The 24495-nt window shown below is 41.4% G+C and overlaps 1 protein-coding gene across 3 annotated transcripts in view; it reads left to right on the top strand.

Moving 5' to 3' along the window:
* The window catches only part of TMTC2 (transmembrane O-mannosyltransferase targeting cadherins 2), a 447032-nt gene that overhangs the window by 385280 nt on the left and 37257 nt on the right, over window positions 1-24495 (top strand). For all 3 annotated transcript variants that reach the window (XM_063927679.1, XM_063927680.1, XM_063927681.1), the window contains 2 exons: window positions 13946-14060; window positions 20447-20510. In XM_063927679.1, coding sequence (XP_063783749.1) covers window positions 13946-14060; window positions 20447-20510 — 179 coding nt within the window. The remainder of the gene's footprint in view (window positions 1-13945; window positions 14061-20446; window positions 20511-24495) is intronic.

Below are 24495 nucleotides of genomic sequence, written 5' to 3'. Positions count from 1 at the left end.
CACGGCCACGGGACTGTGTACAGGCAGTTCTGCCTGCTTAATCCCACTGTCCCGTCTCTATACTGTGTTGCGCTGCGGCGCGCTGCCTTCCCACACTGACAGAGGGGGCGGGTGGTGAAAGGCAGTGTACTTCCCGAGCCAGTCCCTCCCAAAGGCTCTTGCGGTGGGATGAATGACATGACGGCAACGCAGGAAGTGCCGTCATTCTGCGTTCGCCACGCTCAAAATGTAGCAGCGGGCGTCATGAGAAAAAAAAAGTAAGTTAGAGGAAGGCACACTGGAGAGGGAGGAGGAGGAGGAGTGGCGGCGCTGGCACATGAAAGAAGACGTTCTGGATGAGGGGGCACTTGGAAGCCACGCTGAATGAGGGGGGGAGTTGGCACATAAAGGCAGGAATGCTGGATGGGGGATCACATTAGGGAAGACACAATGGATGGAGGTGTGGCACAAAAGGGTAGACTCACTAGATGAGAGGGGACCTATGAAGTAGATACACTGTATGGGGGTGCACATTAGGGATGACCGCGCATGAGGGATACACATAAGGGATAAGTGGTGTCGGGGAGAAGCTGTGTGAGGGATAAGCGGTGTCAGGAGGAGAAGCTGTGTGAGGGATAAGCGTCGTCATGGGGAGAAGCTGTGTGAGGGAGAAGCGGCATCAGGGGGAGAAGCAGTGTTAGGGAGAAGCTGTGTGATGGAGAAGCAGTGTCAGGGGTAGAAGCGGCTTGAGGGAGAAGCTGTGTGAGGGATAAGCGGTGTCGGAGGGAGAAGCTTTGTGATGGAGAAGCAGTGTCAGGGGTAGAAGCGGCTTAAGGAAGAAGCTGTGTGAGGGATAAGCGGTGTCGGGGGAGAAGCTGTGTGAGGGATAAGCAGTGTCAGGGGGATAAGCTGTGTGAGGGAGAAGCGGTGTGAGGGACAAGCGGTGCCGGGCAGAAGCGGTGTGAGGGAGAAGGTAGGAGCTGTGTGAAGGAGAAGTTGTGTGAGGAATAAGCGGTGTCAGGGGGAGAAGCGGTGTGAGGGATAAATGGTGTCAGGGGGATAAGCGGTGTCGGGGATAAAGCTGTGTGAGGGAGAAGCGTTGTTGGGGATAAAGCTGTGTGGGGGAGAAGCGGCGTCAGGGGGACAAGCTGTGTGAGGGAGAAGCGGTGTGAGGGACAAGCGGTGCCGGGCAGAAGCGGTGTGAGGGAGAAGGGAGGAGCTGTGTGAAGGAGAAGTTGTGTGAGGAATAAGCGGTGTCAGGGGGAGAAGCAGTGTGAGGGATAAATGGTGTCAGGGGATAAGCGGTGTCGGGGATAAAGCTGTGTGAGGGAGAAGCGTTGTTGGCAATAAAGCTGTGTGGGGGAGAAGCAATGTCAGGGGGACAAGCTATGTGAGGGAGAAGCGGTGTGAGGGAGAAGGGAGAAGCTGTGTGAGGGATAAGCGGTGTCAGGGGGAGAAGCTGTGTGAGGGAGAAAGGAGAAGCTGTGTGAGGGAGAAGTGATGTCTGGGATAAAGCTGTGTGAGGGAGAAGAGAGAAGCTGTGTAACGGAGAAGGGAGAAGCTGTGTGAGGGAGGAGGGATAAGTGGTGTAGGGGATAAGCGGTGTGAGGGAGAAGCCGTGTCAAGGAGAAGATGTGTGAGGCATAAGAGGTGTTGGGGAGAAACTGTGTTAGGGATAAGAGGTGTAAGGGGGAGAGTGTCTCGGGAATGACAGGAGCAGGTGGTGAGATGGGAGTGAAAAGAGCAGGGGAGAGATGGCGTAGTGAGGCACAGGGAGTGAGAGGTGCAGTGGGTGAGATAGAAGCAGAGGCTGAAGGGGGAGAGTAGCAGGGGAGATAAGATCCCCCATCTCTACAGGACCACTTTAAGCCCTCGTTATATTGTGCCGTAAAATAAGGTTTTGTTAACTCATTCATGCCACTTTGCTCACTCTCCTATATTTGTATCACTGCCTTAAAACAGCACAGTGAAGTTGTTCAATCTGAGGGGGAGACTTATCGAAGCTTGGAGAGATACAAAGTACTAACCAATCAACTTCTGTCATTTTACAGGCTGTTTGAAAAATGACAGCTAGGAGCTGATTGGTTGGTACTTTGTCTCTCTCCACTTTATCACTCCCAATGCTTTGATAAATCTCCCCCTCAACTTATCTACTGTTATTTTCTTCTTTTTTTTTGTTTCTTTTCACAGTTTCAGTTGAGCAGCAGCAAATAAATTATAATTTCAATTTAGAATGATATCAGCCTTCTAATAAAACAGTTGTTGAGACACAATGGGGGTAATTCTGAGTTGATCGCAGCAGGAACTTTGTTAGCAGTATGGGCAAAACCATGTGCAGTGCAGGTGGGGCAGATGTAACATGTGCAGAGAGAGTTAGATTTCGGTGTGGCGTGTTCAAACTGAAATCTAAATTGCAGTGTAAAAATAAAGCAGCCAGTATTTACCCTGCACAGAAACAAAATAACCCACCCAAATCTACCTCTGTCTGCAAATGTTACATCTGCCCCCCCCCCCCCTTCAGTGCACATGGGGGGTAATTCCAAGTTGATCGCAGCAGGAAATTTTTTAGCAGTTGGGCAAAACCATGTGCACTGCTGGAGAGGCAGATATAACATGTGCAGAGAGAGTTAGATTTGGGTGTGGTGAGTTTAATCTGCAATCTAAATTGCAGTGTAAAAATAAAGCAGCCAGTATTTACCCTGCACAGAAACAAAATAACCCACCCAAAGCTTACTCTCTCTACACATGTTATATCTGCCTCCCCTGCAGTGCACATGGTTTTGCCCAATTGCTATCAAAAATCCTGCTGCGATCAACTTGGAATTACCCCCATGGTTTTGCCCAATTGCTAACAAACTTGCTGCTGCGATCAACTCAGAATTACCCCCAATACTATCCCATCAGGCATTGTAAACAGTGTGACACCCATTTTGTCTGCAAAAGATTTGGTGGCTTTTTTATGCTTTCATTTACTTTGATTCATTGATTAAATGGAAGATTGCGAGTTGCTTGCTTGTAGACTTTAGAGTAGTCTAGAACCAAAGTTTCTTAACAGTTCAGTGATCTACATACTTTAACTCTAAGTTTATTTTGATTTCTGTGTGAATCTTAAATGTTGATGGAGATTGAGTTATGGTCATCACTCACATCAAAGGAAAACCATAATGTTATCCGCTGAAATAATATCTGAAACCTTTTAAACAAAGATTAGCTATGTTTGTAGTTGGCATCAGTGGCAATTACTTGCATTGTTTTGAAAAATAAATTGGCTCAATTTGTTCAGACTAAGGCAGCTAAGAATTAATTCAGAAGTTTGACATTTTTATATATTTAAATATGAACTGCCCTAGACTGCAGTACAGCCTTAGAGACTTTCATTAAAGATACAAACTACGAAATGTTTGAATGGAATACTGCCGATTTTCTAAAATGTATGGAGAACAGATTAGTACAAATAAATGACATCTATTCATTTTTTGTTTATACATTTAAGAGATACCTTAAAGCTGCAGCCTGTTAGCAAGCTGTTATGTCCTGCTATACCAGATATGACTTCATATTGGTCTCTGCACTAGGCATACTTCTGCGCATTAGTCTTGGCACCAGGCATAGCTCTGTCCATTCGTTTTGGCACCAGGCGTAGCTCTGTGTATTAGTCTCTGCACCAGGCGTAGCACTGTGTATAAGTCTTAGCACCAGGCGTAGCTCTTTGTATTAGTCTTGGCACCAAGCATAGCTCTGGGTATTAGTCTTGGTAAGAAAAAGGATCGACCTACAAGAGAGCAGGGCAAAAAAAGACTAAAAAGCCTGACCCGGGGCACAGTTTTATTAACTATAATTTAAAATTTAACTTTTATTATCGCTTGATAAAACTGTGAATTACACAACAAACTCTAGGTATAGTAGACAATTTAGTACATGCAAAGATATAAGGTCAACAGACCATTATTCAGGATAAGGTCATAGGACCATTCATAAAGGTATAATCAAAGATAAATATATTTTAGTGGGGCAGACCTTTAACTGCCACGAGCGAAAATATTGTTCAGTAATAGTACTCTAAATAATCATGCGGAAAAAATATTTATTAGGCCAGATATCAATGATATCATATGTAAGTGGGCTGGTTTACCGCATGAACTTATCGAGCACCAAAATCAGATTATAAACTCTCCCCTGGTATATAACCAATTATCACAGTAGCAAGGAGAGTGGACTTCCCTGTGTGCGACTTCTAACCATCAGATATCAAAAACCCCAAAAGCTTCCATATATAATTCATATGTATGCCATATCATAAATGCAGGTAAATAAACAGGAATCTGTATATTTCCAAACCCAATTGCATATGCATAGGACTGTAGGTCTCCATTTTGGGGGACACAGCTCCAACAGGATGATGCACACTTTGTTGTTTGTGTAGAATTAATACGTGCCTCAAAACAACATTCAAAAATTCAAAAATTCCTATGCATAATATAATTTATAATCAGTTAGGATATGGGATTGGAAAATATCATATATCATTGATTTCAATACAAATTTCATACCAATCAGTATACCCTTATATGGAAGCAGAGAGATGATACAGCACATTGATCATGCTTAAATTTTGTCACTGTGTGAAGTTTATATGTGCTTCAAATCACATCAAAAAAACATTGATTTCATCCCAGTGTGGAGTTTGTATGTGCTTCCAACCACAGAAATTGGATAAGCAGTCAGTTTCTCTTGAAGAATAACCCCCTATGGGAATTAAATGCACAATTTTGAATATCCTATATCAATATTATATATACAGCATAAGGAATAATTCTCCTCAAATCACAGCTGGAAATAGATGAACAGTAGCTCTCTTCATGAAGAATACCCCTTAATGGGAAAAATGCATAGTTTAGGATGCCCTATATAGATGTTTTAATTCAACATGGAGAACACTTCATGGATAAATTTCCTTAGTCTTAGCACCAGGCGTAGCTCTGTGTATTAGTCTCGGCACCAGGCGTAGCACTGTGTATAAGTCTTAGCACCAGGCGTAGCGCTGTGTATTAGTCTTAGCACCAGACGTAGCTCTGTGTATTAGTCTTGGCACCAGGCGTAGCACTGTGTATAAGTCTTAGCACCAGGCGTAGCTCTTTGTATTAGTTTTGGCACCAAGCATAGCTCTGGGTATTAGTCTTGGTACCAGGCATAGCTCTGTGTATTAGTCTCGGCACCAGGCATAGCTCTGTGTATTAGTCTCGGCACCAGGCGTAGCACTGTGTATAAGTCTTAGCACCAGGCATAGCTCTTTGTATTAGTCTTGGCACCAGGCATAGCTCTAGGTATTAGTCTTGGCACCAGGCGTAGCTCTGTGTATTAGTCTTGGAACCAGGCGTAGCTTTGTGCATTAGTTTTGGCATTATATATAGTTCTGCACATTAGTCTTGGCTCGTTATGGTTTTGTACTTAAGTTTTGCCACAAGGTATAGCTAGGCATATTACTTCTATATTATGTAATTACAGATGTGTCCTCGTACTTTATTGCCCCAAGTGCCAGGTGCCATGAGCATTGTGCATCTTTTTGCAATGCAATGTGACTAGGAAACACCAGGAGACTGTGCTGATTAATTTGATATGCAACACTTGTATACTGTATCTGTCAGAGTCTGAATCTGTATACAAAGTGCTACAATGCAGCGGCTGTGGATGTTTTCCATGCCATGCCCGTTGTGCTTCATATACAGACTCGTTTGTATACAAATATACATGTCACATATCAAATTAATAAACTCAGTCTCTAGATGTGTCATTACATTTCAACTAAGATGCATTTTTGGCAAAAATAGAGGCCCAATACTAACACAGACCTGGTGGCTTACTTGTGCCAGGCATCTTGCGCTGTGTGGTATATTGAGGCTCGATGTATGAGGACGCTTCTCTGTGTTTCTCTCTTAGGGCCTAATTCAGACCTGATCGCAGCAGCAAATTTTTTCTCTAATTGGCGTCACCATGGGGGTCATTCCGAGTTGTTCGCTCGTTGCCGAATTTCGCTATATTGCGATTAGTCGCTTACTGCGCATGTGCAATGTTCGCAGAGCGCATGCGCTTAGTTATTTTACTCAAAAGTTAGGTATTTTACTCACGGCATTACGAGGATTTTTCTTCGTTCTGGTGATCGGAGTGTGATTGACAGGAAGTGGGTGTTTCTGGGCGGAAACTTGCCGTTTTATGGGTGTGTGTGAAAAAACGCTGCCGTTTCTGGGAAAAATGCGGGAGTGGCTGGAGAAACGGGGGAGTGCCTGGGCGAACGCTGGGTGTGTTTGTGACGTCAAACCAGGAACGAAATTTGTATTCGCAATTTTGCGAATCTTTCGTTCGCAATTCTGCTAAGCTAAGATACACTCCCAGAGGGCGGCGGCTTAGCGTGTGCAATGCTGCTAAAAGCAGCTAGCGAGCAAACAACTCGGAATGAGGGCCCATGTGCAGTGCAGGTGGGACAGCCGTAACATGTGCATAGAGAGTTAGATTTGGGTGGGGTGTGTTCAAACTGAAGTCTAAATTGCAGTGTAAAAATAAAACATCCAGTATTTACACTGCACAGAAACAGTATAACCCACCCAAATTTAACTCTCTGCACATGTTATATCTGCCCCACCTGCACTACACATGGTTTTGCTCATTAGAGAAAGAGTTTTCTGCTGCGATTAGGTCTGAATGAGGCCCCTAGTACACTAAGGGGGTAATTCAGATCTGATCTCTGGGCTGCGTTTTTTGCTGTCCTGCGATCAGATAGTCGCCGCCTACAGGGGGAGTGTATTTTCGCTGTGCAAGTGTGCGTTCCTATGTGTTAGCAGAGCTGCTAAAAATTAGTTTGTGCAGTCTCTGCGCAGCCCATGACTTACTCTTCCAGTGCGATTGAATCCGGAGCCGACGTCAGACACCCTTCCTGAAAACGCTTGGTCACGCCTGCATTTTTCCGTACACACTCTGTAAACGGTCAGTTACCACCCACAAACACCCTCCTCCTTTCAATCACCTTGTGAACGCCCGTGCAAATGGATCCTTTGCACTATTCCGTCGCTGACCGGCGTGCCTGCGCATTGCGGTCCATACGCAGTTTGGACCTGATCGCCCGCAGCGATGAGATCTAAATGACCTCCTAAAGGGGGGTACTCACGGGAGAGATGTGTGCTGAACGATCTTAACACAGACCGCTCAGCACACATCTCTCACCCCGCTCAGCACAGCGCGATGTGCTGAGCGAGGGGGAAAGCCGACGGGGGGCCGCTCACTTCACACAACGGTGAAGTGAGCGACCCGCTAGATTGAGCCTGCATGCAGCTCAATCTAGCATCGGCGATAGCGATGCGCGGGGCCGCGCATCGCTATCGCTGGAGGGCATACACACGGCAGATCCGTGCTTAAAATCTAAGCAATCTAGCAAGATTGCTTAGATTTTAACTAAAACAAAATCACCAAGTAGGCGCACGGTACCAGTGATGTTGATAAAAACACAATTTATTAACATAAAACCAATAACAAACTGATTAAAAGACACAACACTACACAGAGCATATAACTGAGGTATTATACCTTATAGTTCACACATAAAGTGTATAAATAAGTGAAAGGGACACTAATATGCAGGAGAACCCGTCTCTGTAAGATAGGGTTAATCTCTCACATTAATTCCATATCAGACAGTTTAAATGAAAAGGAAGTCCTGTAAACTGATGTAATTAGCATTTGTGACCATAAAGGTGTCCAGATTTAAATAGTGTTTCCTTGGAGCAAAATAAACCAGCCGATTAATGTTACTCACTGAGACGTAATGATCTCTTGCTGTACGGGATAAATGGTTAAGAAACCGCTTGTTATCACCCTGTGCATGGGTGAGACATCCGTCAGCGGTATATTCAGATGAAAGCCACTTCTTTCTGTGCAGCACCAGTTGCCTGTATTAGATCACCATACAGATCCTCCAGCTTGCTGAGCGACGCCCGGCCGGGCAGGAGGTAACAATGTTCCAAATGCAAGGAGAGTTAGAGTGGAGTGATTGAATCACAGGCTGGATCATTCACCGGTAACTTGTAACAAACGGCTGAAAGTGATGGATGTCGTGCTCCGTGGGACACTTAATGGTCAAGGGTGGCCCTTACTTCTGTACCCTCAACGCGTTTCTCCGCACCTCAGGCGGCTTCTTCAAGAGGCAGAGTGTTCTTCTCTGAGCACAATTGTGGTTGTTTTATACCTTGTCCCATTAAAATCATTAGAAACAGGTGAGTGTGAAGGCTCAACAGGTGCTCTGAAATCAGAGTCTTCATACACAGATAACGTGTCACAGGGTTTTTAATTAGACATTTAATTCAAAAAATATATATTTTAAAATCAATCCTATGGCTAACAGTTTGTCATAAATAAAAACAACATAAATAAAAATATAAATATATTTCTGTTATGCGGATAGAATCATTTTAATCCCATGAGGCTGCAGCTATATTAAAAGATCTTTCAGCAGCTGCAGCATTTATCCATTAATAGTCTCCCACTTATGAGTGGGGAAAAGGAATATACAAGCATATATACACATATGGTAAATTAAGTGCTATATGTTGTTAATAGCATATTATAGTAGACAATACGTTTATTAGGTCTCAATTTTATTATTTATTTATAAATGTTTATACTAAAAAAGCCTATCATAAATCATGTGAAATACCAAGTGTAAAGAAATATCTACACAACACATCTCTTCATATTGCTATCTTTATAAGCTCAAGTCTTAGTATTATAGCATGGGAAAATGTGAATTAAAGACACTTCACACATATAAACATGTAGAAAAAGAAATATATATAATGTTGTTTTTATAGTTTTATAGCTATATAGTTTTATAGTTTTAGAGGATAGTATCTTCATCATATCGCATGTGATCCTCCTTCATTCATTGAAACAGCTCCTGAGGAATCTAGATCTATTAGCAACAATAATAACAAAAACAAAAATAATAATAAAAAAGATAATAGTGAGAATAAAACTCAAAAAATTAATCACTATAATCTGGCTTTCAAATCAAAATTTAATGTAAAAGCAAACAAAATTTCTTGCATAATTAAACGTAATTACAAACTATTGTTGACCGATCCAATATTAAATACAACTCTCCCTGCAAACCCTACGATTATTTTTAAAAAAGCTAAAAATCTTAGGAACATATTAGCTCCGAGTTTCTTTAAGAGATCTTCTGTTAATAGTGAAAGGAGTGAACAACTCACACTAGTGGGCCCAAAAGTTGTGGGCTTCTTTAGATGTAATCATAATAGATGTACCACATGTACTCATGTGGTCAATAAAATTAAACACATTTCTCCGTTTGGATCAAGTACAGACTTTAAGATACAATCCTTCATAAATTGCAATACACATTTTGTAGTTTATTTGTTACGCTGCTCATGTCAGATGCACTATGTAGGGCGAACCACTAGGGCACTGAAGCTGCGCTTTATGGAACATAGAAGGAATATCCTTAAGGGATATATGAATCATAGTGTTTCACGTCACTATGCAGAAATTCATTCCAGTAATCCACCTTGCCTCCAACTCATTGGCCTTGAACAGATTAAAATCACCCCTAGAGGTGGAGATAGATTTAGAACTCTATGTCGTCAGGAAGCTGCATGGATCTGGAAATTACAGACTCTGAAACCCCAAGGGTTGAATGAAACCATAGATCTTGAATTCATTTAGCTATATTTAGCGGGTTCAGTTTATTTCATCTTTTTCTGTTGAAGTAAAGAATCATACATGAAGATTGGTCCATATTCCTTTCTCTCTTATTATTTTATTAAATTTTTTTTTTTTTACCATTATTTTTTATTTTTTATATATATATTTTTTTTTGTTGTTCGTATTTATTATATTGGTTACCCATTTATTGCTATCTACCATACTGATGGAGAGGATCTGCGGGGTCTGAGACCATGACTGCGAGCAGACCTGGCGCTGCCGCTATACTGCTAGTGACGCGCCAGATTTTTTCTGCACGCTAGTCTGGCCACTGACCCATGCAGCCAGTCCTACTTTAGTTAATAGATTACAGGTGTAATTACAATAGCTTAGATGTTGATATGATGAAGATACTATCCTCTAAAACTATAAAACTATATAGCTATAAAACTATAAAAACAACATTATATATATTTCTTTTTCTACATGTTTATATGTGTGAAGTGTCTTTAATTCACATTTTCCCATGCTATAATACTAAGACTTGAGCTTATAAAGATAGCAATATGAAGAGATGTGTTGTGTAGATATTTCTTTACACTTGGTATTTCACATGATTTATGATAGGCTTTTTTAGTATAAACATTTATAAATAAATAATAAAATTGAGACCTAATAAACGTATTGTCTACTATAATATGCTATTAACAACATATAGCACTTAATTTACCATATGTGTATATATGCTTGTATATTCCTTTTCCCCACTCATAAGTGGGAGACTATTAATGGATAAATGCTGCAGCTGCTGAAAGATCTTTTAATATAGCTGCAGCCTCATGGGATTAAAATGATTCTATCCGCATAACAGAAATATATTTATATTTTTATTTATGTTGTTTTTATTTATGACAAACTGTTAGCCATAGGATTGATTTTAAAATATATATTTTTTGAATTAAATGTCTAATTAAAAACCCTGTGACACGTTATCTGTGTATGAAGACTCTGATTTCAGAGCACCTGTTGAGCCTTCACACTCACCTGTTTCTAATGATTTTAATGGGACAAGGTATAAAACAACCACAATTGTGCTCAGAGAAGAACACTCTGCCTCTTGAAGAAGCCGCCTGAGGTGCGGAGAAACGCGTTGAGGGTACAGAAGTAAGGGCCACACTTGACCATTAAGTGTCCCACGGAGCACGACATCCATCACTTTCAGCCGTTTGTTACAAGTTACCGGTGAATGATCCAGCCTGTGATTCAATCACTCCACTCTAACTCTCCTTGCATTTGGAACATTGTTACCTCCTGCCCGGCCGGGCGTCGCTCAGCAAGCTGGAGGATCTGTATGGTGATCTAATACAGGCAACTGGTGCTGCACAGAAAGAAGTGGCTTTCATCTGAATATACCGCTGACGGATGTCTCACCCATGCACAGGGTGATAACAAGCGGTTTCTTAACCATTTATCCCGTACAGCAAGAGATCATTACGTCTCAGTGAGTAACATTAATCGGCTGGTTTATTTTGCTCCAAGGAAACACTATTTAAATCTGGACACCTTTATGGTCACAAACGCTAATTACATCAGTTTACAGGACTTCCTTTTCATTTAAACTGTCTGATATGGAATTAATGTGAGAGATTAACCCTATCTTACAGAGACGGGTTCTCCTGCATATTAGTGTCCCTTTCACTTATTTATACACTTTATGTGTGAACTATAAGGTATAATACCTCAGTTATATGCTCTGTGTAGTGTTGTGTCTTTTAATCAGTTTGTTATTGGTTTTATGTTAATAAATTGTGTTTTTATCAACATCACTGGTACCGTGCGCCTACTTGGTGATTTTGTTTTAGTTGTTTCACTTTCAGGAGGCCGGCTACCTCCTTACCAAGTGGCTGCCATTACCAGTGCTATATTTGCACGACCCTGTTCAGCGCCTAAAAACCTTTTTTCTGTTTGCTTAGATTTTAAGCACGGATCTCTCCGTGTGTACCCCCCTTAAGATACTTGCTTTGAAAGCATGTACTCTAACCCTTAATCACCATCATATCACCAATTAGATTAGGGTCATGCTGTATTGGGTACACTTTGATGAGGTAAGCACGTTTACCATTACCTGACATGAGGTTGCCTTGCAAACATGTTTCACTTTCCCTTTTTCTTAACCACTAATCAGGTATTTTATGTTTGTTGTGTATACAAATAGATTTTGCCATAATCATTTTACATGTCCCAATGGTAAACAGTGGATCTACTGTTACACCATTGAATTAAGTTAATTGATAGCTGTCGCTGTCTTTTCAGTGGCCGACTTCCTCACTGGTCCCTGCACCATACAAATCACACCCTTTTTATTATACTGAATATACACATTTTGCAGGTATCACACCCAGGATTAGAAACCACAACCTATTACACTGGAAGCAGACACCTTACTGATGAAGCTGTTTGCTCCTGTATAGGAAATATGAGAATTTTAACTATATGAAGATACTTCTCTGACGATTACACACAACTTCATATAGTTAGAATTCTCATGCTTCCTCTACAGGAGCAAATAACTCCATCAGTAAAGTGTCTGCTGTTAGTGTAACAGGTTATGGGTTCTAATCCTGGGTATGACTGCTAAGAAATGTGTGATTTAAAATAAAAGACAATTAAATGTATAAATACAGTATATCATTTTTTTTCATAACACTCCATATATACACACACACACACACACACACACACACACACACACACACACACATATACACACGCACACATACATACATACATACATACATACATACATACATACATACATACATACATATATTTATCTTAATATAGAAAATAGGGGGGCACCAATATTTATCTTGCCTCCGGGCGACTGTGACGAACTTGAGGGCTTGATTGAGATCTGAACCTCTGTACAGTTATCTGAAAAAAAATTACATTTTATATTTTTGTTCATGTTTCTATTCAAATAATACTTTCCCAGTATTGCACTTGAAGGTGCTTTCCAACAAAAATCCTATGAACCATGATTAATAATTGTACTGGAGACGTGTAAAAAAAAAAAAAAAAAAACAACAAAAGAAAAAAAAACAGCCGCCTTGTGAGCAGGGTCCAATGGTTTTCTGTTTTTCTGTGACCAGTTATCACTATTGACACATCCCTTCCCACTGCCAGTAAACAGACGTCGCTGAGAAATGGTAGTTTGTGAGCTAATCTCGAAGTTTCTGTGACAGTATGAGGGCGTAGGTAACTACTGTATGCACTAGTTCTTAAGTGCATTCCACCAATAACTACACTGGTGCAATCTGCATCTGTGAATATTACATTACTTACCATAAATAAAATGTTTTCACATGCAGAATAGGATTAAAGGCAAAATAGTGTGTGCAGCGTACTGGACAATATCATGAACATGCAAAGGAACGGTCAGTAGTGCTGAGTAATACAAAAGCAGTACATATGGCAGGGACAGCCAGGAGCACCATGAAAACTTACAGGTCCTGACATTAAGCAGATGTGCAATCAGTGAAGCATGACCACGTTCCACTAGGCATATCAGACCCACGAAGCAGCAGAATGATGCTGAAGGGGTCATGGTCACATGGTATTGAGAGCGTGGCTACTTTGTACCTGCCCCTCTCATCACCCGCAGGGGCAGCCTGAGTGTAACTGGCAAAATGGTGGGGAAAAAAACTCTTCTTTAAATAGACTTTGCCCTCCTAGTCAGAATGTAACACGATACTGCTACATAGGACAGAGGGATATTAAATATCTGTAATACAGTTACTAATACTTTTTCTAGGCTTCTCTAAAAAGTTATGTTAACTAGAAAATATCTACACACCATGAAGCTAGGGAAATCCTAATAAGTGTAATCCCCTTCTGTCAGGCATGAGTTATCACTGGGAAACAGATACCTCCCATAGTGCCAGCTCTATGACAGCTTGGATTGGAGGGCTCACCGAATACGTGAAACTGAGGAGAAATAATGCAACCTGTTCCTCCTTGCTGTTTGCAGAGGTTGATTTAGTGCCCGGTTATACTTTATTTCCTTACATATTTGCAGTGACGTTTGGCATGAATGGTGTTTTATAACTCTCTACTTCATGTATGAAAATGTAATTTATCCTTATTTCCATATAAAATAGTGTTTTAACCATTCTTCTAGTTTGTTGTTATTTTGTCTGTATCACTTAATGTAATACTGATATTGTTTGACATAAGATTATATGCATTGCTATTGCAGGCCAGTTCCTGCTGGAAGAAGGACGTGTGCTGGAAGCAGCAGAAATGGCAAAGAAAGCTGCAGAGCTGGACGGCTCCGAGTTTGATGTTGTGTTTAATGCAGCTCACATGCTCAGGTGAATAGAATATAGCATATCCCTGACTGTTTTTCTGACAGTTGTTTTACTTTAGATGTCAAGGCAGTGGTCGGCAACAGGCAAGTTAGAGGCTTCATGTAACCCTTATAGAGAGCATACAGCATGTACGTATTATGTTATCAGTAGTCATCTTGCCTTTGGAAATGCTCTCTATATCATTACATCCTCATACATCTAGCCTTAATAGGCCATGCAGCGCAAGATGCCTGGCGGGAGTGAGCCACCAGGTCCCGTGCAGTTCTGCTAATGTTGGGTGTCTTTTCCCAATAGGGACGCTCTTTTTTTGTGATTAATTTGTTATGCAACACTTGTATATTGTGTGTGACTAGGGGGTCTATTCATGAAGCAGAGAAAAGTGTGGAGAAGTGAGCAAGTGGAGAAGTTGCCCATGGCAAGCAATCAGCGTTGAAGTAACCTTTATAATTGACATACTATACAATTGTACGGAGCAGCTGATTGGTTGCCATGGGCAACTTTTCCACAGGCTTACTTCTCCACTCTTCGCTGTTTCATGAATAGACCCCTTGGTCTGTTTACGGAGCTCAACGAAAATTGTATTGTAGAAAAGCGGCAGCTGCTACATTGTAGCACTTCATGTACAGATCACAGACTCAGTCGCACAGAGATATACAAGTGTCACTTATAAAAAAAAATCAACACAGTCTCCTGGTGTGTCCTAGTCGCCTCGCACTGCTGCTAAGACTGCCGAGAGAGTTTGTTTGGTGCAATTGCAGCAATGATGTATGAACACACGTCTGTATAGTCATACAACTTGCACATTGTGGTAGTGTCTTGTCCTCAGTGACCTGTACCAGGTGACCAGCCATTGTAAGGGAAAAGGAGACTTTTGCCTACAGATCCCTCATGGTGCTCCTGGGGGAGAGAGGTGCAATCTGGCTGACCATGAATGTGTGGCGTACTAAGGGTACAGTGTAATACTGCCTTCCCTAGTGGAAAATTTACATTTATAATAATATATACATATTGTACTATGCTGTTTAAAAATGACCAAAAACCTAAGAATGAGGTCACTATTCTTGTTATACTTGTAATAAGATAAATGTCTGTATCGGACAGTGATGTATTGTGCAAGCACATCATTTCAGAAGTCATGTGACTTTATAGGGATGCAATGTAGCCTTTCTCTGGCCCCTCCCCTCTTCACAGGCCCACCAATTATGCTATTATGCTGCAAGAGGGTTGGACCTAATGATGACAAGCTCCCATCCCCGCTCCCTCAGTGATCAGCTGCCTGTCACCTCCAGGTATGCTTCACTGTGGTGATCAGAAAGTGTTTTCTAGCATCGATTCATGCCGTACACTAGTTATATCAGCAGATACTCCCCCCTCATTGCAACCTTGCGCGCTCTCTCCAGGCAGCTATGCCTGGAACATTTTTTACAAACCCTGGTTTCCAAGAAACCACAACATGGGATGTAACAAAATGCTAGGGCCATATAACAGTTGTTGGTGGGCCATGTATGCTTGAATAAAATCCTGTGTAAGCTTTGCTGATGAGAATCTGAGTTCTGATGTAGCAACAGTGCCTAAAGAATAACACACAGGGCTTGTAGAACGAGTGAGAACCTGCCTGACCAGGATCTTACTGGTTAGTAGGTATTTACAGGGGAACTATATGTAAAAGAGCTATTCATTTAGTCTACTTGTACTGTATACCTATTTAGAATTTATTTAGAAATAAATTGTAATTTATTTCTAATGCAAGCTACTAAACTTATATACGTCTATTCCTTATTCTATCACTATGCATACTGTGATTTACAATAAGCTTTAAAATGGTTCTTTTCTCTCACAAAATTATTTAACAAAAATAATATGAGTTATATAGAAAATGTAATGAAGTCCTCATTAGTTAACGAGTGCATCGTTTTTCTTGTGAACTGTTACACTAGCTGGCTGATGTTGCATGGGAGCAATTGCATGCTGTATTTTTCCAGCAGAGCCATGAGTGTTCTGATGCCATCAGTTGTTCCCATCATGACACATTATTGTTTTGGGCCATTCTCCCCATGTGACAAAAGAGTGCTCCAGCTCTTTAGAGACTGCATCTATGGCTTCATTTTAATAAATGCTTATTTTGTGTGTCAAGATATTATTTTACTAAATATATTCAAGTCCATACAAGTGGCAAAAGCTGAATTTTCTAGGATGCTTGTATCTCCTTAAACTCTGGAATTGACAATATAACCTTGAAGTTCCATGTATCCCAATTATACAGCTACAGTACTAAGGGGTAGATGTACTAAGCCTTAGAGAGTGATAAAGTGGAGAGAGATGAATTGCCAACCAATCAGCTCCTAATTGTCATTTTTCAAACACAACCTGTAACATGGCAGTTGGGAGCTGATTGTCTGGCACTTTATCTCTCTCCACTTTGTCTCTCTTCAAGGCTTAGTCCATCTCCCCCTAAATTGTTACACAAATCAGTGTAACGTAATAAGAATGATTTACTGTATTACACGAAAGTGGGCTGTTTGACTGGAATATCATTATTTGAAGTACAGTGTAATAGGAAATCATTTGTGATTAATGCTTAGTTTCCAAGTGTAAATCCTTATATGTGGTTAGTGAGAGAAGTAATTCATTCTTTGTTGGTGATGACTCTGATCACGTTGTAGTTCGGCAGGATATATTTTGTCTGTTGGGAGTATTTTTCCTTCTTATGTGTCATACTTGAGTAATTCCCATATACCCACAAAAAAAGGTAAAAATCTTACATTGAGTTAAATTGGCTTCCTACACTTGCAGGATATTAATAATTAAATCCATAAAGTTATGTTTATATCACTGAGTCTACCATTTATTATCAGCTCTTTCATACTTTGTTGGCATTTTGGTGGATATTTACATCACACACTAGCCTGTGGCTGAAATTCATGTTGACCAGAGAGCCACCAGAAGCCTACTTTCATGCTAATGGTATGTTTTGCAGTTCTGAATACATTCAGATTTGAATAGAATGACTGTATATAATCTAGCAGTCTTTCATCTCCCATTTACTAGAAGAGACTACTCTACCAAAATCCATACAAGTTAACCATATATTGTTGTTGTTTTTTTAAATTAGAGTATGTTATCTACTCACTCTAGATTGTTCGTTCTCTTCTAGATTTTTCCACATGCAAGTTTGTTTATGCTTGTACTAAGAAAACCCTACAGCACCATGCATTTGTATCACGCATACACAAAATCAAACATGGTATTTTTGAAGAGATTCACATTATCCTCAATCCATCATACAACACGTTGCATTGGCTTTTGCCTTTATGCATGTCTGCAATATAAATATATGAGTGTTAGATATAGGCTGTGGTTAGGGATAGGGTAAAATAGTATTATACCCCTTTCAGACCAGAATCCCGGGTCCAACATGGGATTTTGAACGTGGTTTGAAGCCGGGTTTCAAGTCATGTTCAGATGTACTTGCTTGATTCGCACCACAGGATGGACCCGGGTTATTCCCTGTCACTGTTAGGTCTGTCACATCGAACCAGTATCTACCAGTACGTCATTTAAAGTGGACGCTTGGAGATGACGTCATCTCCAAGTGTTTCTAAGCCATCAGTCAGCTCATTTTAACACCGCTATATGGGTCTGTCCCGGGAATAACCTTGGCCGCGACAAAGGATGAAATCCCGGTGCTTACAACCTGGTTTGACCCTTTCACACCAAAACCCAACCCGAGTTGCCCCCACAATATCCCAGGTCAGAAGTGCAGTGTGAATGGGGTTTTATTGACATTCTTAATGATAACATGTTGAACATAATAACATTATGTCAGTGTTGAAATTGTGAATGTCAAATATTGACATTGGGACCCTGTCTATATTTGGGTCATGTCGACATTCTGAATGTCTACTTGATATGTCACTCCCTTTCTATAAGCGTCTTTCTCAAAAGTGAGCATTACTGCTGAGCAGTCTTGCCTATCAGAACCAGGTCTACATTGTTTGCTTTATTTTATTTTTTCAAAGAAATCTATGAAAAAAATCCTCATTATCTATTAAATTTAAAGAGTCAAAGAGCAAGAATCTCATTAAAGTATTGTACTGTGGGCGTTATTCAGCAAGGATTGCAGATTCTGCTCTTTAACGGGGCATGCTAAATGACCTAGCCAGTGGCTGCGAACGTAAGATAACTTCGGTCGCAGCAACTGTGGACGACCCCCTGCAGCCGCAGACCATTTTCTTGATTGGAGCGACCTGCAAATGGCGACCACCCCGCCCCTGTTTCCCCTGCGCTGCCCCCGCAATGCTCTGTCACCGCCCCATGAATGCCTCCGCCTGTCAGTCAGGCAGAGGCATTCGCATCCAATGCGATCAGATCGCATTGGCTGCTAGCGCACTAGCAGGGCAGGACCTGCGCATGTGCATTGCTGCCTGGAATGGGGCTATTGCGGTCACCTCTATTATCAATGCGACCTGAATAACCCCCTGTGTCAGCAGTTTACCTTTTAGCAGATGAAGGGTTAAAAGCAAAATCCAAGCATGTGATTATGTGGAAAATATTACTGCGGTGTCTTTAATATTTCATTTCTCCTTAAACACTAGAATATGTAATACCCATTATCTGTTTTGTACACTGTTGGAGGCTCATATTTCTGTACGCAGACTTACAAACGAGACACAACTGACGCTCATAGCTGTGGAAATAATATTACCATTTTTCAAAACGGACATGACTTCCATAACAGTTTGCCCTTGGGGTGAGGATCTAATGTAACAGTTGCATAAAAATAAACCAATTTTTCAAAGAGAAAAAAGGGGATAGTAAATTTCAGATTCCTGTTTTATTATCTAAGCAACGTAGCATTAATGCAATAACCATCTCTGAGTAAATAATGACAGCCTTGACTGGACTATTTTATGTTCTTCTAGTTTCTAAGACAGAGTAGGCAAGTTATTTAATGTTTGCTGTAAATAGCAATAGGTTATAAAGCAGCTCGCAAACCAATCAGTCTTGTAAATAGAAAACCGTTAAAGCATCTAAGCTGTAATCCATTAAGGCACTGGCAAGGGAAGTATATTTGATTTTATTTATTTTTTCATTTATTATTTATAACTGGATTAAAATAAATGGAGTCTCTGGACTCCAAGATGTAATGATGTTAATAAAAGTATAGAAACTATTTACAGAGCCTGTTGCTAATTTGTCTTATATACACCATACCATACTTTTAGTTTGCTTGGAAACATCAAAAGAAAATCTCCCCACATTTGTTTTTTAATTAAATTGTCCCAAAACAATAATGTGAAGATTTGCAGATTATTGCTAGTTATATAGCAAACTTTATTTGCAAATGATTGAAATAATTTGGAGATATAATTTCTGACATGCATATCTCCATTCATATAGACTCCTATAAGTCCATTTGTGTCAGTGAAAATCTATGTAGAATCCAGGCCAGTGATGTACTTATATTAGAATAAATATTTATTTTATTTATCTATCTACGCAGTGCTCGTCCAATAAAGAGGATATTTTCTCCTGACTGAATAATATTTTGATACCTTTACTTTTTATTAGTAAATTGAAATTTTTCATTTTGACCGACATTTTGCTGTTGTGAAATCTAAAGAGAAGATAATACAGTTCACTTTCTAATACAAGATAAATAAATATACTAGCTGTTCTACAGTACGTGTTCTTCGCAGGGGATTTTCTGATTTTCACGGTTGTACATATACATGAGTGTTAATAATTTGGTGAATCTATAGAGATGTAAATCTGAGACGTGTTAATGTAAGTAAATATTAATCCATGGTTCTTGGCGTTACCCGAGGAGCACCTGTAGCAGATACGGTAAAAAGCGACAGGACCATTTTTGTAGTTTATTAAATTCTACCCACTGGAAGTGCAGTCCAAGTTTTGATCCGATTGTCCATTTGGGCGTTATCGTTCACGCAACGCAAGCCACACACCGGTAATGATGTCATTATGTCAACACCCTTTTCATCCCCTTAGGGGAGGTTTATTCAAATTCTGATTATATAGTTTTCCTATTTCCCACCTGCAGAATACCTATGTTATATTTCAGCTTCCTAACATATCGGGAAGTATAAGAATTAATGATGAGGGCTTTCACATTTATATGTATACATTTTTAGATTTCGTTTATATTTAGAGTTGCAATAAATAAAACAACAACCTGAAACAAATGCTCCCTGTTATATCAGGGGTGATTGCTTTTTAATGTGATAATATGTAGTATTATTATTATTATTATTATTATTATGATCTTGTAGTTGAAATTACCATGTTCCATTGTATAAAACGCAGAAAGGTATTGTACTGTACACTTTCTTTTAATTATATTATTAAAGTATTTGGTCTTTACTTTTCAGGCAAGCCAGTCTGAATGAAGCAGCAGAAACATACTACAAACTGGCAGCAGGACTGCGACCCAATGTAAGTGCAGATTTTTTGCCTTCAGTGACTTACAGATATGTGTCATTTTTTAATTGCAAAAATTCTGCTTACAAATAATGATATAGCGCACACATATTACACTGCACTTTACAGAGAATATTTTGGCATTCACATCAGTCCCTGCTGCAGTAGAGCTTACAATCAAAATCCTCATGGACACACACATATATCCCTTTCAGACCCCGGCTTGGAACCAGGACACTGAGCATGGGTTGAAGCCAGGGCTTTCTGTACTTGTCCCCGTTCACACATGGGTGACGACCCACGTTATTACCAGTTCGTCACCCTTCACAGCAGACCCGGGTCTTCCAGTTTGCAGTGGGTACTTGGAGATGATGTCATCTCTAAGTGCTACCATTCTCCGCCAATCAGCTCCTTCTAGGCATGAGTTGAGGCACTGACCCAGGTTGCTAGTCCTGGGAATAACCCTGGTAAGTTGCAGAGTCACAAGACCCCGGCATTGTCAACCCAGGAAGACTCTTTCAAATGTAAGCTTTATGTTTATCTATGTTAAATTATGATGCCAGCATGGGGACTGTTAAATATTTGCGCTTCATTAGTACATGGACATTATAGGATTTTGCTACCTTCAGTAGTAAAACTCATCCTCTTATTGCCCCAGAACTGCAAACGGAGATCAAATGTTGTTTTTGTAGGTTTTTTTTTATTCAACATCTCCTTCTTTATGCCCCAATTAATTCTGCAAAGCAATTGCCAATAATTGTGCACATTGTGATTGCGTTTACCAAGCATCTCTCAAACCATTGTACGCTTTTTTAGCAAAACTACCATATAGTACAGGACTGGCCAACCTGTGGCTCTCCAGATGTTGTGAAACACATCCCAGCATACCCTGCCACAGTTTTAGCATCCCCTGATAGCAAAACTGTAGCATGGCATGCTGGGATGTGTAGTTTCACAACAGCTGGAGAGCCACAGGTTGGCCAGGCCTGATATAGTACATAACATATAAAAGAAGGAGCGCTTGAGTGTGTTAAAAGAACGCTCATACCTGTGAATAAAAGAGGTTAGTTGATAATGTAACAGTAATTTCTCTAACGTCCTAGTGGATGCTGGGGACTCCGTAAGGACCATGGGGAATAGACTGGCTCCGCAGGAGACAGAGCACTTTAAGAAAGAATTTGGATACTGGTGTGCTCTGGCTCCTCCCTCTATGTCCCTCCTCCAGACCTCAGTTTGAATCTGTGCCCGGACGAGCTGGGTGCTACTTAGTGAGCTCTCCTGAGCTTGCTATAAGAATGTATTTTGTTAGGTTTTTTTATTTTCAGAGAGATCTGCTGGCAACAGACTCTCTGCAGCGTGGGACTGAGGGGAGAGAAGCAGCCCTACTCACTGAAGATAGGTCTTGCTTCTTAGGCTACTGGACACCATTAGCTCCAGAGAGATCGTACACAGGATCTCACCCTTTGTCATCCGATCCCGGAGCCGCGCCGCCGTCCCCCTCGCAGAGCCGGAAGACAGAAGCCGGTGAAAGAAGCAAGAAGACTTCGAAATCGGCGGCAGAATACTCCAGTCTTCACTGAGGTAGTGCACAGCACTGCAGCTGTGCGCCATTGCTCCCACACTAAACCCACATACTCCGGTCACTGTAGGGTGCAGGGCGCAGGGGGGGGGGCGCCCTGGGCAGCAATTAGAGACCTCTTTGGCAAAAGTTTGCATAATATACAGTTGGGCACTGTATATATGTATGAGCCCCCGCCAAAATTGTACATGAAAGCGGGACAGAAGCCCGCCGTCGAGGGGGCGGGGCTTCTTCCTCAGCACTCACCAGCGCCATGTTTTTTCTCCACAGCACCGCTGAGAGGAAGCTCCCCAGTCTCTCCCCTGCAGTTACATGGTAGAAGAGGGTAAAAAGAGAGGGGGGCACATAATTAGGCGCAAAAATCAATATAAACAGCAGCTACTGGGTTAACATTAAGTTACTGTGTTATTCCTGGGTTAATAGTGCTGGGGTGTGTGCTGGCTTACTCTCTCTCTGTCTCTCCAAAGGGCCTTATGGGGGAATTGTCTTCAGATGAGCAATCCCTGAGTGTGTGGTGTGTCGGTACTTGTGTGTCGACATGTCTGAGGTAAAAGGCTCCCCTAAGGAGGAGATAGAGCAAATATGTGTGTGTGAGGGTGTCTCCGTCGACAACGCCGACACCTGTTTGGATATGTGTAATTAAGTGCTAAGGTGAATTTATTGCACAAAAGATTAGAGAACAGACAGGAAATCTACCCATGTCTGTCCCTATGTCGCAGAGACCTTCAGAGTCTCTCAATGCTCACTATCCAAAATAATAAACACTGATATCGACACGGAGGTTGACTCCAGTGTCGACTACGATAATGCAAAGTTACAGCCAAAATGGCAGAAAAGTATTCAATATATGATTATTGTAATAAAAGATGATTTGCATATCACTGATGACTTATCTGTCCCTGACACAAGGGTACACATGTTTAAGGGGAAGAAAGCTGAGGTAAATTTCCCTCCTCTCATGATGAAAAAGAGCGGGAATCTCCAGACAAGAGACTGCAGTTTCCCACAAAGAATTCTCAGGCAGTATCCTTTCCCCACTAGGGCCAGGATAGGATGGGAATCTTCCCCTAGGGTGTCACGTTTGCCCAAAAGGTAGCCCTGACTTAACAGCTATTCTCAGGGATCCTGCAGCTAGCGTGCACATTCTGGTACACTACTCAGACCGGCGATTGTGTCGGCATGGGTTTATAGCGCTGTGGAAGCGTGGACAGGTACCTTATCAGCAGAGATTGAGACCCTAGTATGTAGATATATATATATGTATATATAGATATGTATATATATTAAAGATGCTGTCTTAAGAGATAGATATATATATATATATATATATATATATATATATAACATGCCCAAAGAGACATGAGTATACTGGGTCCTAGAGTCAAAGCTATGTCGATTTCTGCTTGACGTGTCCTGTAGAATATGCAATGGACAGATGATGCCGACTTAAGAGGCATATGGAAGGCTGAGGATTGTGTGGAGAAGGGTTCTCGGACCTGGTCTCCACAGCTATAGCTGGTAATTCTGATATTTTGCCTTATATTCCTACACAGCCTAGGAAAGCAGGACATTATCAAATGCAGCCTTTCGAACAAAGAAACAAGAAAGTCAGAGGTGCGTCCTTTCTTGCCAGAGGCGGGGGCAGAGGAAAGAAGCTGCACAACACAGCTAGTTCCCAGGAACAGAAGTCCTCCCCGGCCTCTACAAAAATCCACCGCATGTCGCTGGGGCTCCACAGGCGGAGCTAGGCCCGGTGGGGGCACGCCTTCGTAAGTTCAGCCACAAGTGGGTTCACTCCCTGTTAGATCCCTGGGCAATAGATATTGTGTCTCAGGGATACAAGCTGGACTTTGAGAAGATGCCCCCTCACCGACGGCCTTGCCGGCTTCCCCCCACGAGAGGGAAACAGTGTTAACTGCAATTCACAAATTGTATCTTCAACAGGTGGTGGTCAAGGTTCCCCTCCTTCAACAAGGAGGGGGTTATTATTCGACCATGTGGTAGTCCCGAAACCGGACGGTTCGGTCAGACCCATATTGAATTTAAAATCCCTGAACATATACCTGAAAAGGTTCAAGTTCAAGATGGAATCGCTAAGAGCGGTCATTGCAAACCTGAAAGGGGGAGATTTTATGGTGACTCGGGACATAATAAAGGATGCATACCTTCATGTCCCCATTTATCCACCTCATCAGGCGTACCTCAGAATTGCGGTACGGGATTGTCATTACCAATTTCAGACGTTGCCGTTTGGTCTCTCCACGGCCCCGAGAATGTTCACCAAGGTAATGGCGGAAATGATGGTGCTCCTGCGGAAGCAAGGTGTCACTATTATCACGTACTTGGACGATCTCCTCATAAAAGCGAGATCAAGAGAGCAGTGGCTGAATAGCGTATCACTTTCTCTGGAAGTGTAACGGC

This window comes from Pseudophryne corroboree, chromosome 6 (assembly GCF_028390025.1).
Source record: "Pseudophryne corroboree isolate aPseCor3 chromosome 6, aPseCor3.hap2, whole genome shotgun sequence".
Taxonomy (NCBI): domain Eukaryota; kingdom Metazoa; phylum Chordata; class Amphibia; order Anura; family Myobatrachidae; genus Pseudophryne; species Pseudophryne corroboree.
The sequence above is the reverse complement of the archived record's forward strand: the minus strand, read 5'-3'. Positions and strand labels throughout refer to the sequence as shown.